Source organism: Pinus tabuliformis, chromosome 2_2, assembly GCF_031772625.1.
Source record: "Pinus tabuliformis cultivar Carrire ecotype Pingquan chromosome 2_2, CPIR1, whole genome shotgun sequence".
In the NCBI taxonomy this organism is placed as follows: Eukaryota; Viridiplantae; Streptophyta; class Pinopsida; order Pinales; family Pinaceae; genus Pinus; species Pinus tabuliformis.
The window spans coordinates 1,113,346,535-1,113,363,150 of NC_142300.1; the positions used below are offsets into that span (position 1 = coordinate 1,113,346,535).

At 42.0% G+C, this 16,616-nt stretch overlaps 1 protein-coding gene across 6 annotated transcripts in view; it reads right to left on the reverse strand.

Annotated features, from left to right (window-relative positions):
• The window catches only part of LOC149197301 (tryptophan--tRNA ligase, chloroplastic/mitochondrial-like), a 381,325-nt gene that overhangs the window by 209,990 nt on the left and 154,719 nt on the right, over window positions 1–16,616 (reverse strand). For 5 of the 6 annotated variants that reach the window (XM_089405816.1, XM_089405814.1, XM_089405815.1 and 2 more), the window contains exons 4-6: window positions 3,197–3,238; window positions 2,512–2,601; window positions 2,244–2,366 (exon numbers count right to left, since the gene is read on the reverse strand). In XM_089405816.1, coding sequence (XP_089261942.1) covers window positions 2,244–2,366; window positions 2,512–2,601; window positions 3,197–3,238 — 255 coding nt within the window. The remainder of the gene's footprint in view (window positions 1–2,243; window positions 2,367–2,511; window positions 2,602–3,196; window positions 3,239–16,616) is intronic. The other variant, XM_089405817.1, reaches the window with a different exon arrangement.

Below are 16,616 nucleotides of genomic sequence, written 5' to 3' on the forward strand. Positions count from 1 at the left end.
ACCAAGAAGGAACTCGAATGATCAAGAGAAGGAATGAGTATCCTTGAGTGAAGGATATCACTAAGGAAAAGCATCTCTTCTAGAAGATCTACTTACAATGGAAGGAAGAACGAAGTGTCGGAAGAAGGACGAAGTGTCGAAGGGAGCTAGACAAAGTGTCGAGGAAACATAGTGCAAAGAAAAGGAAGAACTTGACTTGTGCTTGGAGGTTCTTCTAGTCAAGGGTCTAGGGTTTGGCATTGTTCAGGAAAGAAGCTTCAACAAGAGAAAACTTACCGAAGGGTTTTCCTCTCAAGAGAAGAGAGGTTTTGGCCCTGGCAAAGAGCCAACATCTTGTGTTCTTGTTCCTATGTTTTGGTAGCAGTTTGATGAAGTACACACACATGCATTAATAAGAAGAAGAAGAAGATTAAGCTAACAAGAAAAAGTAAAGAGACTCCACAAAGTGTTATCAACTAACGAAGAATCCTACTATAACTTATTTGCCCAAGATTCTTCAACAATTTGGACAAGCGGAAGTTGAGTTATGAATTATTTTGTTTATACATATATTTTATAGATCAGGTCAGCCCTATGCACATGTACCAATAGACAGGTCGACTGGACCCTCATGGAAGCCTATAAATACAAGAGACCTCAAGCTCATTTGGACACATTGAACAAGCTCTCTTCTCCTCTTATATTTTATCTTGGCTCGCACAGACGGAGGAAGCTCACACAAGGGTCCAAAGCTACAGGGTGAAGCTCGCATTGAACTAGGGTTTTCTGGTTCCTGGACGTTGGCACAGAAGTGAGCAATTAGGTCCCTGGTCGCTGGCACAGAGTGGTCATGAGAGCGACCAGGGACCCTTGGACGCTAGCAGAGAGTCTTCATGAGAGCGACTGGGATTCTGGGTCAATTTGGTCTCCGGTCGCTTGCACAGAATGGTATGGCAGCGACCGAGCTGCCATAGTCGCTATCATGCAGTTCACAGAGAGCAACCAGGTCTGTCATAGTCGCTCGCACAGCTCCTCCTCCCTGTGTCTGGGACTCCAAGATGAGATTTCAGTGTTCCAAAGATTTCACTCAATGACAACACTGTTCGGCAGCAGGGTACAGGCAATGAAAGTACATTACTGTTCTCTAAATCAGAGTTTTGATGTTTGGATGCATTTCATGGATATTCTAGTTGTTGTGAAGATATGGATCATTGTACTCTCTTTTGCTGAATCATTTGATGACAATCTATTAGAATAATATTTGCAAGGATTTCCCCCTAGTGCGTTTTGCCCTGGTCTCTGACCAATCCAAGTGTCTCTATGTGTGCATATTTTTCTTCTATTGTTCCTTTATGTTCCACTGCATTGATGATGATGTTATTGTTCTTTCTACATAGTTGCATACGCTGATGAATAATGATGTAAATCTGAATAATGTTATGATGCTACGGGGTGAACTTAATGTGTTAATGGAGAAATGCAACTATCAAAGCAAAGAACAATGTAACCCTATAAAAAATTAACAGTCCATTGTTGAATGGTGTTTATAATTGTTTTATGTTTATTTGATGTTAATAACAATTAATGCTCTGTGAAGTTAAAATTAACTAATTGAAGAGAAATATTGATTCACCCCCTCTTGGTATTTCCAACACCAACAATACATGAGCAATTAATTCACTGGCATTATTAAGTTTATTGGATTTAAATATTCATCATTATACTCACAACTCATTCCCTCTGAAAATATAAAAACCAACATGCTAATACACAAAAAGCCAAAGAAACCACAGTTGAAGATATAAATTGACTGAAAGACAAAATTGGATATATATATATATATATATAGGAAAGGCTGAATAGGATGGCATTGTCTACCAAGGCCACAATTTTTTCCAGACAGCAAATTTCTTGCTGGAATCTGGCAAGAAAATTTTCAAAAAATCTGACTGCTTGAGTGTTTAAATCTTTTTTTATTGTGGAAATGGATTCAGCACTATCAAGAACCCCTAAGGAACCCAAAATCCTGAATCTTGACAGTTGTAACCAGGATTTCTAAAAATTTCAGCCAAATTTTGTCAAAATCTTGCCGGAATTTCCATTATTTTCCGTGAAAAATATATTGCCTCGTTAGACTACTCTGAATAAGAATAATGTGAGTCAAAACATAAACGTGAATTTTGGTGTGTGTATTCAAAACAGTAAGAACATATAGATTTAAAATTATTAAACAGTAGGAAATCTTCCATACAATAAAGACGCACCGCCTTGCGAGATTTCTCTTTGAATTGTATCATTTTATTCAACCACCCAATCGGTGTGACACAATTTAGCAACCATGTGAGCTCTGCATGGGCCGAGACGTGTGATTGTGCAAAAACCGATGCCTGTAGGTATCAAAACATCTTGTGAATGGTAAAACACCTTTTCTATGGCTGTTTTTCTTATGCCAGATCTGTGTTATCCAAAAAATATGCAATGCACACATTCAAATTCAAAAAGAAATCGATTGTTATCGAAATGAGCAGAAACCTTTGAGGTATCAATTCCACAAGCTATATATATGGCTGCTGCATCCCTCGTCATCTTTGACAACTGCTCAGCATCATATGGTAAAGTAATCTGTACAACAAATTCCAATATTTGTCAACTACCAAAAATCCTTTGATTCCCAAGAAGTTTTAATAATTGCAATAGCTAAACGAAGCAAAAAGGTCCTAGTGACATTTGAATGCAATGATTTTGTAATTTAACATTGTGATATGCTAATGAGGATGTCTGTCCAATGGTCTTCCGCTGGCAGTAGTGTTATTTCATGAGAGAAGTAGAAACCAAACACAAAATTGATAGATAGATACATAGATAGATATATGTTATTAATGTCTACTAGTGGTGAAAAGCAGCTAAAGGACGGAGATACAAATCCAACTTCCTGTGACAAGCATCGTGCCCCTTTATATGCTAACCTAGTAAATAATAAAGCAAAATTGTCAGCTACATTCCATTTAAGTTTATTTGGGGACCAGGATCTTACCAGAGTAGAGCTAGCTCACTCAGGTCTAGCTCTACTCAGGTAAGTCCTAAAATTTAAGCCCATAAAGCCTGTGTAGACTCCATAAGTCAGCTTCAGAGTTTAGAGGAACCAGCTCACTAACTAATTTTTCAAACCATAAACAAATAAAATTAATCAATACAGCTAGCAAAAAAAATGTCATACCGCATGTAGATCCACAATGAAAAAGAGTGTTTCATAAGTATCCTGCACATACAACAAACATTAACTGATATTACATAGTGATTAATAAAACATTCTCATGACAAAATGCTAGATTGTGTAATATAATATATTACTACCTTTCCGAAAGACTTTTGTTATGAGAATAAAATATTCCGGTATACATTCAAGCCTCACCAAAAGTAGCAGAATAATGTTATTTGTAGCTAAGACAAGTCCTACCCTAGGCCATATGTGTAGGTAACAACAATTAGCTACAAAGGCATTTCAAGATAACATTGTCAATATATATTATATATTATTATTTTATTTCATTCCATTAGTGTAAATCACTTAGTCATTAATATGGTAATTATTGTCAGGCTGATGAAAGTTTGAAAATTGAGTTGACGGGTGAAGGACTTCACTCAAAACGTCAGGTCAAAACATTAAAACGTATGTCACCTGAAACCTCAATGCAATTATGTCTAATACCTGCAGAAACATGTGTTTACTAGTTGATTTGATTGTCACTGATCAATGATGCTTGTTCAAGCATATAGGTTAGTAGGGGGTTGGAGGAATAGGGTTTAGTAATCACTGTGTTTTCTGGTCAGGCCATGGATGAGCAAGCAGTGAGTCCCCCTCCTTCCTACAAAGTTCTGGAGAATCAGAGTGCAGCCCTGTATACAGCAGGGGAATTCTCAAAAGGAAAAATGAGAAAGAAAAAGCTGTGGTGGAAAAGCAATGGCACACGAAATGGCTGCCTGAGGAAAGCATAAAAGAACACATGCCTGCTTATCACTCTGCCTCACTTTCATCATGATATGAAATGCATGCGAGATAATACACTGACAAGCATGTTGTTGGGATTATGGCGATGAAAGCAAACACTGAGGTCAAGGATTCAACCCAAATGGCAATCCAAAGGAATAAAAGACTTGAAGTTATCTGCAAAGGGTTGCTTTTTGGCAATCTTCAAACATGTGGAGGACAGATGAATTTTCGAGGAAGGTCAGTATTTCCTCAATTCATCTGGCCTCCAACTGAGATATTGGTCAAAAGGCTTTGACACACTAAATGAAGATTTCTCCAAAGTACCCAGTATGAATCCAGCTTAACTCTCTGCCATCGGAATTCAGGTGCATGGACAAACTGGAAGATATGGGAAATACCTTCGAGATTTTCACTGAAGCATAAGAAATAACCTATGCTCAAATCTGTGTCCTGATGAATATAACAAACCCATTTCCAGAATTTGAATGGGTCCAAACACTACATTACAAACAACCTTTGTTCAATGCAAGTTATGCCAGGAAAATGACACCTTCAACGTTTAGAGAGGATGTCCAGTCAACAGACCAACTGCCAAGGGAAAAGGATGGATGAGAAAAGCTTTCAGGAAATCAAAATTAGACTTAATCTGTTATAAATTCATCCAATGGATTTACATTTAGAACTTAGCTTAAGATCCTACTTAATCCCTAAACCCTACCAGGGAAGCCTCCCTTGTGTTGGATTCTCTCGTTCACTAAAAAGAGGAGTCATTGCTGAGGTGACAGGAACACTCCCGTGTGTTTCACATTGTCAAGGTCACCTAGTGAGGCTTTGCACTAGGTGCTAGATTTCGTTTTAACAGTGCTATAATTGCATCTCTTTGTGGCCCCTGTTCAGCGTAAGGGGAGCTGTTGGAGTTATTAGTGTAATCTGTACATATGGCCACAGCTCACATGTCATTATTAGTTGTAATTATGGGTTAGGCCATATTCTTTATTATGTTAGTGTATTACTAGGTATGGTTAAGGCCAATCTACAAAATTTGATATGTAGACTCAATAATGCTCTTGGGGTGTGTGCCCTTGATTTGTGGCCCTATAACCCCCTCTTAAAGGAAGGCTCCACTTGAATTGTGTAGAAATATACAAGTAAAGCTCTCATTTATATTATCTAATCTTGGGATCTTGATTTGAAATACAAAGTGCTATAAACCAAGGGCATTTAATTTCAGCATTTTTTTGTGATTGTCACCTTTCTCATTCAAGCACTAGTGTATTTCTGTTTTTCAGCACTTGTGCTTGGTTTTGCACTTTCTCTCTCTCGCACTATACCTATGTCTCTCTAGTGCACTTTTGAGGAGGCTATTACAGAATTTGGGTGAGGTTTGGTTTCGAGGACTCCTCTATTGATCTTTATATTAAATATAAACACTCATGTGTATAGGCAATTGATGGCTTGTTGCCGCCTCACCTACACACCTAAGTTAATGTGGGAAAAATCCTTAAGAGAAGGGGTTGTTACCTAACCCCAACTCTCTCCGTCTAAGCTCTCTCTTAGCTAAAGCCGGGGGGGTGGACCCTAAGGAAGATTTCTAAGGAAAACTTGCTAAAACTAACAAGTTCTAGGAGATAATTAGTAGATCAATTAGAGCAACAACTATTCAATGACTTTAAATGTAACTTGAAGCAAATAAATAAAGAATTTAGCAAGTGCAAATGATCATGAGCATGTAATTGTTCGAATATGCAAAGTGGCAGTTATTAATTCCAATTTTCCTTAACCTTATATTTGTTTGTGAACTTTGTTAATCTTCTTGAGCTCTTTATTTATATCTTTTAATCAAACAAATATCAAGAACAAAAAACAGTAGCAATAGATGACACTGAAACTAGGTCTCAGCCAGGGCAAAACTCCTCCAAGGGGAAAACCCGAAAAAACTATTTTCTTCTTATAGAATCTGTTTCAAATGATACAACAAAGACCCAAACCCTATACAAAGTCCTCCAAGTACCAAGTCAGCCCTTCCAACAAGTCCTTCCTTTGATCTACCACCAAATAACTTCAAACTGCAACTTCAACCTCCCAACTTCAATACAGCTACTTCAACCTGCAACTTCGGCCCTGTCGCTGCTGCAGAAACCCTAAGTTAGCCCTTCAAGAGGTCTTCCTTAATCAAGGTAGTTCCTTCCAAGGTCAACGAAGTCAAAACAAAATATCTTGCTCTCCCAACTACTTGATTCTGCAACTCGAAATTGCAATTTCAGCCTTCTTGGAAGCTGTAGAAACCTTAATCCTTCGCACATGTGAGAGAGATAGAGCTCAAAAAAAAGATTTTCGTCCTTCCTTCTTTCTTTTATATCTTCGCTATCTTATTTTCTTGCTTCCTAGCTACAGATCAAACTTCCTTCTTGAGATCGAACTTGTGAATGGTGAGTTCCAAATGAGGTCAAACTGCTCCTTTATATAGCCTTTCCAAGGGGTCGAATTCCCTCCTTTAGGCCGACTTGAAGTTGTCAGGGCCTACTTGTACTTTTGGAGTTTCCCGAACTTTCTAGACTCAAAAATAATTGTCTTTTCTAATTACATTTTGCCTGAAAGGGTTTTATAAACATGATGTTGACTTTTTTGACTCGTGACAATAAATCCTATGACCTAAAAAACCCTAGAAGCATGAAGAACATGGTTTTACCTAGAAGACCATCAATAATGAGCATGAAACTCGTGCTTTAAAATAATAACTTTTTATTTTCTTCTTTTGTTTGTTACATAAGATACATATTGAAATGAGAACAACAATAATTATGAAGACCGAAACTAGTTACATTTCCAACACTCCCTCTTAACTAGGGAGGTATTCATAATTGTACAACCAATACAACATCATTCTCAAACTGAAGAGTGTTGGAAATACTGAGAGGGGAGGTGAATCAGTATTTCTTTTACAATTGTTACTTTACTTGTTAAGATCACTTAGATAAAACACAAAATGAACAATAACATTATAAATAATTTTATTAATAAGAAATTAGTGAGGACTCCAATCCTCTTTACAACAAATCACAAGCTCCAACTTGTACAACAATTTGTTCTAGGGCTCCAACCCTAAGGACACCAATCCAAAAACCAAATCAACAAATAAGAATTGTAGGGATCCAACCCTAGCTGAAGACACCAATCTTCAATCCACCAGGCTCAAACTTGTACTTTTGCCAAGCACCAACTTGGTCTTCTTGATGGTTGCAACCCTCTCAGCGAGTTCAGGCTCCAACCTGGTCTTCTTGAGGACTCCTATCCTCTAGGAATCCAACCCTCTCAATCTACTTCAGCTTCTTCAAAATAGGTTTAATGGCTCTTCAAAGCTTCCCAAAATCTTCTACAACAAGACTTGACAATGTCTTCAATCAATCTCCAATACGCTTAGCTCATTAATGACAACTTTATCAATTGCAGAAGGTGTATCCAAGACTCTTCATGATACCCAAACAAATTTTTCCAATGTTACTCCATGAAGGCCTTCAATGATGCATCATGTCTCCTTACAAGTTTCTCCAATGCTCCAACTTCCAAATACCCTAGATGCTCAATATAATATACAATATGCTCCAAAGATATCTTCAAAGTTAAAGCTCCTTCACTAATACTTCAAATTTTCCTGCTTGAAATGATGCTTAAAAATCTTATCTTCCAGACTTCAGATCAGCTTCAAACAAATTCCAATAGGCTACTTTCAATCAAGACTCTTCATAAGTTTGCTACAACAAGGCTGCTTTGTAATATCCCTTTCCGGATATTTTTGCAGATTTTGCAGAAAACTAATTCAACCAAAATTTCTCCATAAAATTACCATTCAATTTACAGAAGATTGCCATGTAAAATAGAACAAGAGAATGCATGCAATTCAATCATACAATGAGCAGAAATAATCTCAGCTTTTATTATAATATATAAACTGGGGTTTTAATTGTTGAAATAACAAAATAGCTGATATCTCTGAGATAGAATTGGCCTCAACGATCTTCTCCAATGCCACATGGGCCCATCAAAACTGAACCGAACTACCACTGCTAAGCTCTCCTGTGAATTCTAGATGAATTCACCAAGGGGAGATGGGTACTCACCCAATCTCACTAAATCACTTGAGGGTTTCTGTCTTGGGGCTAACAATGAAGTAGAGAACCAAGTTTCCAACCTCTCATACAAGAAGAAATATCATATCCAAGATGTCCTCCCAATGGCCTCCTCCTTTTTATAAATCTGATGGACCCCTCTAGAAACTCCTATTTTATTATTATTTTAATCATTGAGCTCATTTCCCTCTTTTGTTTCAATTAAAATATTATTTTTAATGTGGGAAAAGGGTAAATCGGCCATCACGCCTCCTTAGGCCACTGAAAATCCCTGCTAACCATCCCCTCCTGTAGATCTTCTCATTCTAGTTCCAACGAGCTATTACACTAAGGTTTTCCATCGAGTATTCCTCTCGAAAAGCCACCGTAAGCATAATTAAATGAGTTATGCACAATAATAACCCTGTTTTACGGGAATTATAGTAATGCAATGGAACGAGGAGCGAGTTGTGCGAAATCAATCCTGATGATGGAGGATGGCAAGTGAACTCCTCCAGACCCCATAAAACATCTCCAAAAGCCTTGGGGCCCGCTGATGAAGTAAACCTGCACCTGTGACCTGTCTGCCTCCAACCCTAGAAGTCCATCATAACCATGCCATAAGGAACACCAGAAAAAGGAACATCACAAGTCCTCCCGCCCTAAGATTGCTTGCCGTCAAGCAATCTAAACCTGTGGACCAAGCTGGTGGCCCAATATAACTGAGACCCAATGCCCGGATCCCATACAAACCACTAGGTGACGCTATGCCTCTGTGTCAACCCATCATGAACGGGCCCCTCAATGCCCGGATCCTAGACCAACCTCTGACTGTCATCAACAAATCCTCCTGAATCCCAATGCCACCAAGAACAAGTATCAATGCTCCATGGCTCCTGTGGTGTTATAGCTATGACTGTGAATGTTGCTCCACCAACCGCGTACCAACTCATCACCTCTCTCCAGTCCAACCCCTGACTCAATCCAATGCTAATCCCACTCTCCTGCTGTCGGGATGGAATGTTGAAGAGATGTCGACCTATATCCCACTGCCAACTAGGGCATCCAGTATCTGACATGTCTAAGGGTCCCCGCTCTACTACGCCCCTGACTAAGAATATCACACCATCAATAGGATACCAACTCATGATCTCTCGCTACTCTAATAGGACACCTGTATAAGGAACAAGTCTACTATGCTGATATGGGTCCCTGCTCAATTCAAGATGCTCTGCCTAGTCAATCAACAAGATCTGTCTAAGGAAACATTCCACTCTCTTTATAATAGGAAAAAGTGGGCAAGATGTGCTACAAGCCCTGTCTATGTACTCCTGGAGAGGGCTACATCCTGGAAATACTGCAGCTCTATTGGCTGCCACTACACCTATCTGCACCCCATCAATGGGTAGGCCCAAAGATGGATGCACCACCATCTCCAACAGATCCTCCCTCGTCTGACTGAAAACTCCATGATCCTCCAATCTACCAACCTCATGCAAAACTATCCTATCAAACCCTCACACCTCCTGAGGACATGTCTCTGCACATACTGCCACTCTACTAGCTGTCTGTACATTTGCTTGCTCCTCATCAATGGATGGCCCTAAGGATGGTTGCTCATCCTCCTCCATCATGGGCTCATCATGCATATTGTGCATATCATCCTCCTCAACTAACTCATGCTCCACCATATGTTTCTCATGCTGAATCATCACTGGTGACTCATCATCCCGAATGTCTCCCATAGGGTCCACTGACTGCTCACCATACACACTGGAATATAGATCTGGCCTGTTGTCAACAACTCCACATGACTGCTCATGCTCCCCAGAGGCATCCTCGTATGACCCCATGGACTCATCCAAAGAAGAGTCCTCATCTTGAAAGACAGAAGGAATATCCTCCTACTCTACCTCTACCATCTCCTCTGCATCTCTCAAGCATGAGTGGTCAGGTCCCCAAGGTTCCTTGCAGATGAAGCAAAGACCCTTCCTCCTCAGCTCATTCTTGCTACATGGTTGGTCACCATAAATCCACTGCAACTCCTCCTGGGTCAACCGTCTCCTGAACAGTCCAATGTGTTAATTTGGGTTAGCATCGAATGTGCTTAGCCTCTAGGCCTCAAATTTTGCAGGGAGGCTTGGGCACATGTATTCCAAAGAACCTAGAAAACGTTTTGGAAAATTCCACTCAGAGACGATTATATTAAAATAATTAATATTTTTAATGGAGTTCCTAGTCTAAACTTAGGAAAATTAAAATATTAATGGGTATTAATCTAATTGTGGGTGTAACTTCTAGAAGAAGACGGAGATCAAGCCAAAATGATTTGAGCCTTTGATTAGGATTTAATCTAGGTCGTTGGTTGTCCAACAAAAAAATATAAGAAGGGGTTTGAGGGTCATTTGGAAAACACACCGAGAGATCAAGAGATCAAATTTCTGAAGTGAGAAGTTCTTAGGAGGAAATTCTGATCGAGTAGATTTCTTGCAGTTGAGGGGCAGGGATAGTTGGGTTGGAGTATCTTCTCCAGAGCCCAGGATATGCAACAGAGAGAGGCAGAGAGACACCAGAGGGGTTGACGCTGAGCCAGAAGGGCTCACGCAGAGGCAACTCAGTCACCCACGCAGAAGTCTGAGTTTTGCAGAGGCGCTGACATTTCTAAGCTGGGAGGGCTGGAAATTGCTCTAGAAGGCAAGACGTTTCCCAGTTGAGCTGACGCAAAGCCTCAGAGAGCTCCACGCAGGCCCACGCAATTACTGCGCAGGGGCAACGTAGTTGTAGCCGAGGAAAGTTGATTCAGCTATCGAAACAACAAGGATTTGCTAGGTAGAGTGAGGTAATTTCACAATTCTTCTCTGCCAGTTGTATTTCTCTATAACTGGATTATCGGGAAGGCATCCAGAGTTATATTCAGAAACTACTGCTTAATAATATAAAACCCTCAGAGTTGTTGCACCAGTTTTCTCGCATTGGGTTTTTCCGGGGACATTTGTCCAAAAACAACGGTGTCATTATGTTGTATTTTCTTTCTTGCTTAGTATCTTGTTTCCACTTATAATTTAATTAAGTGAAGGTTGTCGTAGTATTTACTTCAATATTTGTCGTAGCACACAGTAAATAACTTGTATGGATTAACAAGTGGGAGAAGTAACATCAGTTTGTTGCAGTACGGGTTCCTCTTGTGGAAATTTCACATGGTATAAGAGCTGTAGGTGAAACAAGAAGAGCAAAGCCAGTAGATCCAGCGCTGAGCAGAAGAGGGAGTTCGAAAAAGTTGCAGGAGGCAGCAGTTCGAAACCCAAGAGGGTTTGCGCAATTCCTAATCAGAGGGCTGATTTTCGAGGCAGTCTCTCTCTGAGTGAGTCGACAGAGAAGAAGGACTCCCAATTCGAATTTTTGTCGGGGCAGAGGGAGCAGTGCTGAGGAGCGCTGGTGGGACGCAGATTTTTCTACAGGTAGTTGTTGGGCAGAAGATCGTCAGAAGAAAGAGGAGAAGCACCTTGAGGGAACTTTTCCTCAGCAGACTTCCCTCCAAGAAGTCCATTTTCTCATTGGTTGGGCAGCAGCAATGAGAAGCAGAGATGAGATTTTCGACATTTTTGGCAGATATGGTAACCAGTGGCTTGAGGGATCAGAACAAGTTGGACGGAGCATCCACCTATGTCATCTGGAAGGCTAGAATGTCATTCCTTCTAGATGAGCATGCCCTTAAGACATATGTCGACAGTGTGGTGGTTGTCCCTACGGATGCAAATCCGTTGAAGAAGTACAGACCAAAGATGGCGAAGGCCAAGAGGATGATCCTAGATGGAGTCAAGGATCACGTGGTGTGTCACGTTGCTAGCAGAGGGATTGCTAAGGAGATGTGGGATGCCTTGGCCACGTTATGTTAAGGATCTTCCGAGCAACAGAAGATGTACTTGGAGCAGAAGCTGAGATCTGCTCAGATGTAGAAGTGGGAGCGAGTGGATCCATTCCTCACAAAGTTGAAGGAAACCCCTGATGAGTTGTCTGCTGCAAGGCATACACCTCAGGATTCAGAGTTGGTTAGGCTAGCCCTCAAATTTGTCTCAAATGAGTGGCAAGTCTTTGTCCAGAGTATCTTGAACAGAGCAGCATTGCCGAGTTCGGATGAGATGTGGGTAGCTCTAAAACAAGAGCTGAGGAGAGACTTAGTCAAGGTCAAACTTGACGGAAGCAGCAGCAACAGTGGGTCGAAGCCTAAGGAGGAAGAGGAGAATGCAACCCTTACATCGAAGGGACAGTAGGAGCAGCGGAGATGTAAGAAGCACGTCTCAAAGATCAAGTGTTTCAGGTGCGGTGAGATGGGTCACTACGCAACACAGTGTCCTCTCAAGAAGAAGGACAAGGATGAGAAACACGATCCGAAGGCTGCGCCCGCGAAGATCGAAGAGGACGAGTTCGCCATGACAGCCGAGATACCTCCAGGAGGGAGGTGGGCTGATTTGGAGTTGTAGTTTGAAAGAGCTACAAATGGGCAGGATCCTTGAGGAGTCCACCTCTTAGATCATTTCCTTGCTACGGGAGCCCAGATCAGAAGTAGCAGGATGGATTAGTGTCGGATGGTATCGAGGAGTATCGAGGAGATAATTGCAGTGGCTAGGAGCGCCAGAGACTGAACAGTGCAGAGTAGAGTTGGCAGTAGTGCAGATGGCACAAAGCAAAGGTCAACAGCAGCGCAGTAGATTCAGGGGGTCAGCGCAGAGACTAGCAGCAGTCAATTTAAGCATTCACGTTGTATAATACTGAACATAGTTAGTTCAGTAATTTTGGGTGTTTTTCAGTTGCTTCTCTCAGCAACTGAGTTGCAAAACAGATGCAATGTTAGTAGTCGCAGTGCTAGCAGCATAGCAGATGCAGCACTTGAGAGGGAGTTGTAGTACAGATATAGTATTGGCAGTGGAAGTGTCAGAGGCAACAGTACAATTACAGCAGCAGCACAGTAGTTGGTGGACATCATGTCAGACATCAACAGCGCAGAGGATGATGCTTCAGAGTCAAAGCAGTATGTAGCAGTAGTATATTGCTAGAGCACATTCCTCGCTAAGAGGGAGTGTTGATTTGGGGTAGCATCGGATGTGCTCTAGGCCTCAAATTTTGCAGGGAGGCTTGGGCACATGTATTCCAAAGAACCCGGAAAGTGATTTAGGAAATTCCACCCAGAGACGATTATATTAAAATAATTAATATTTTTAATGGAGTTCCTAAGTCTAAACTTAGGAAAATTAAAATATTAATGGGTATTAATCTAATTGTGGGTGTAACTTCTAGAAGAAGACGGAGATCAAGCCAAAACGATCTGAGCCTTTGATTAGGAGTTAATCTAGGTTGTTGGTTGTCCAACAGAAAGATATAAGAAGGGGCTTGAGGGTCATTTGGAAAACACACCGAGAGATCAAGAGATCAAATTTCTGAAGTGAGAAGTTCTCAAGAGGAAATTCTGATCGAGTAGATTTCTTGCAGTTGAGGGGCAGGGATAGTTGGATTGGAGTATCTTCTCTAGAGCCCAAGATACGTAGGAGAGAGAGGTGGAGAGACACCAGAGGGGTTGACGTTGAGCCAAAAGGGCCCAAGTAGAGCTCGACGCTGAGCTAGAAGGGCTCACCAGAGGCAGCTCAATCACCCACGCAGAGGCAGCTCAATCACCCATGCAGAAGTCTGAGTTTTGCAAAGGAGCCAACATTTCTGAGCTGGGAGGGCTGGAAACTGCTCCAAAAGGCAAGACGTTTCCCAATTGAGTTGACGCAGAGCCTCAGAGAGCTCCACGTAGGCCCACGCAGTTACTGCGCAGGGGCAGGGGACAGTTGATTCAGCTGTCGAAACAGCCAAGATTTCTCGAGTAGAGTGAGGTAGTCTCAAAATTCTTCTCTGCCAGTTGTATTTCTTTGTAACTGGATTGTCGGGAGGGAATCCAGAGTTGTACTAAAAAACTACTCCTTAATAATATAAAACCCTTAGAGATGTTGCATCAGTTTCCCGCATTGGGTTTTTCCAGAGACATTTGTCCAAAAACAAGTGTCATTGTGTTGTATCTTCTTTCTTGCTCAGTATCTTGTTTCTGCTTATAATTTAATCAAGTGAAGGTTGTTGTAGTATTTACTTCAATATTTGTCACAGCACACAGTAAATAACTTGTACGGATTAACAAGTAGGAGAAGTAACATCCGTTTGATGCAGTAGGCGTTCCTCTTGAATTTTCACACAATGTTATGCTCAACTAACCTTTTGGCTAGTTCATAAGCAGCAGGTGAAACCAATTGCTCCTCCCTCCACATGGCCAACAACCTCGAGTGCAACCTCCTGCAAATGGTATCATGGCCTCCCATACATGAGGACAAAATGGACTGCATGTGTGTTATGACTGCGTTAGGATGGTGTTTCCTAATGTTGAAGAAGCATTGGAACATCTGCAGGATCAAGTCACCACACTCCAGCTCAAACATGAGGTCATAAGATATAACCAAGTGTAACAACCAAAATTCGTATACGACGGAATGTTGAAGTTTCTAAGTTTACTAGTTAGAAACCCTTCATGCACTTTTTTTGATTTATTCCTACCTACTTGTTATTTTTCTTTAACAAGTTATTTACAAAGTAAATACTGAAAATAAACACCAGTGCATGCTCAACATATTACAGATCAACAACTAAAAGAAACAAGAACAAACACACCACATCACACCATTATTTTTGGACTAATGTCCCCGGAAAAACCCAATGTGGGAAAACCGGTGCAGCTATCCGAGGGTTTTCTTATTAAGCAATATCAGAGTACAATCTGGGTGCCGAAACTGGCCTACCCAACAGAGAATTTCCTTAGCAGATATACCTCACAGTTTGAGAGAAATCTCCTGGCTGAAACCCCGGAAAATCCTTCCAGTAGTTCCTCAGCATAAAACTGCTCTGCAACCCAGCATCTGCCCAATCTGGACTGTGTCAGCCTCTCCTAGCCCAATGCTGGCCCTGCGTCAGCCTTCCTTGGCCTGTGTCAGCCCCAGGAGGCCCTGCGTCAGCTCTGGGAGCCTCTGCAGAAGCTACGTTGGCCCCTCTGGTGCTCTACGCAGCACTTTTCTGTTGCTATTGCTCCGCTCGGCTGATGTCTCTTAGTCCTCCTGTGATCTCACAGTTTGAGAGAAATCTCCTATCTGAAACCCCGGAAAATCCTTCTGGCAGTTCCTCGGCACAAAACTGCTCTGCAACCCCAGCGTCTGCCCAATCTGGACTACGCCAGCCTCTCCTAGCCCAGCACTGGCCCTGTGTCAGCCCCAAGACGCCCTGCGTCAGCTCTGGGAGCCTCTGCGTCAGCTACACTGGCCCCTTCAGTGCTCTGCGCAACACTTGGCTACCTCTGCGTGGCCTTGCGTGAGCCCTTGCTGCCTCTGCGTCACTCTCCTTGGTTGCTCTCCCAGCACAATCTCTGCCTTCTCTACTTCTCTCTACTCAATGCCCCTTAGCTGCTCTCCCGATCACTGGTTCTATCTCTCTTAGCAAACTCCGCTCTAGAGAATAGAATGACTGATCACTCTGGTGTGTTCTCCAAGTGACCCTCAAGCCTCCTCTTATACTTTTCTTGTTGACATCTCAACGGCCGAGATTAAGTCCCTAATCAACAACTAAGATTAGATCTGGCTTGATCCATGTATTTTGGACCATTCTAACACAGATTCATATTAATACAAATTAATATTTTATTTTCCTTAAGTTTAGACTTAGGGACTCCATTAAAAATATTAATTATTTTAATATCTCCTTATTTGTTTAGAATCTGCCCAGACCCTTTTTGGGTATTGGAGATCTCATGTACCCCAACCTCTCCACCAAATTTCGTGGCTAGAGCACATCCGATGCTACCCCAAATCAACACTCTCTCTTAGCGAGGACTGTGCTCTAGCAATACTCCTTACTGAGTATTACTCTGATCATCCAACATCGGTACCTGTGTTGATGCTAGGCCTTCCTGCCCAACATCCTCTGCACTGTTGCCTCCTGTACTGCTGCCCATGGTTCTGCCACTGCCACTGCTGCATCTGTACAACAGCTCCCTCTGCATCCGTGCTGTTGCTGGTCCTTTCTCCCAACACTGCATCCGCACTACACCTCCTCTCATCATGTTGCATCATGTTGCCCACTGCTGCACTACAACTCAGTTACTGAGAAGTAAGTAACTAATCTCCCAACTGACCTCCCTGTTGGGCTAGAGACACCCATTGATGCTGAAGCTCCCTCTGCCACTGACAAGTGCTCCCTCTCTGACCTCTGCGCTGCTGCAACAACTCCCTGCATCTCACACCGTTGCACACCTCTCTGTGCCTTCTTGCACTAGTGCAACACTCCTGTGCCTCTCGCACTGCTGCAGCCTGCTAGCTCTGCACTGTCTCGGGACTCCTGCACTGTAGCTCTCTCTGCCGCTCCATCCGCATCCGTCTCTACCCACCTAGCCAGTCCTGCTACTCCTCGTCGGGGCTCCCATAGCAAGGTCTAATCCAAGAGGCTAGGTACCTCAAGGATCCTACCCC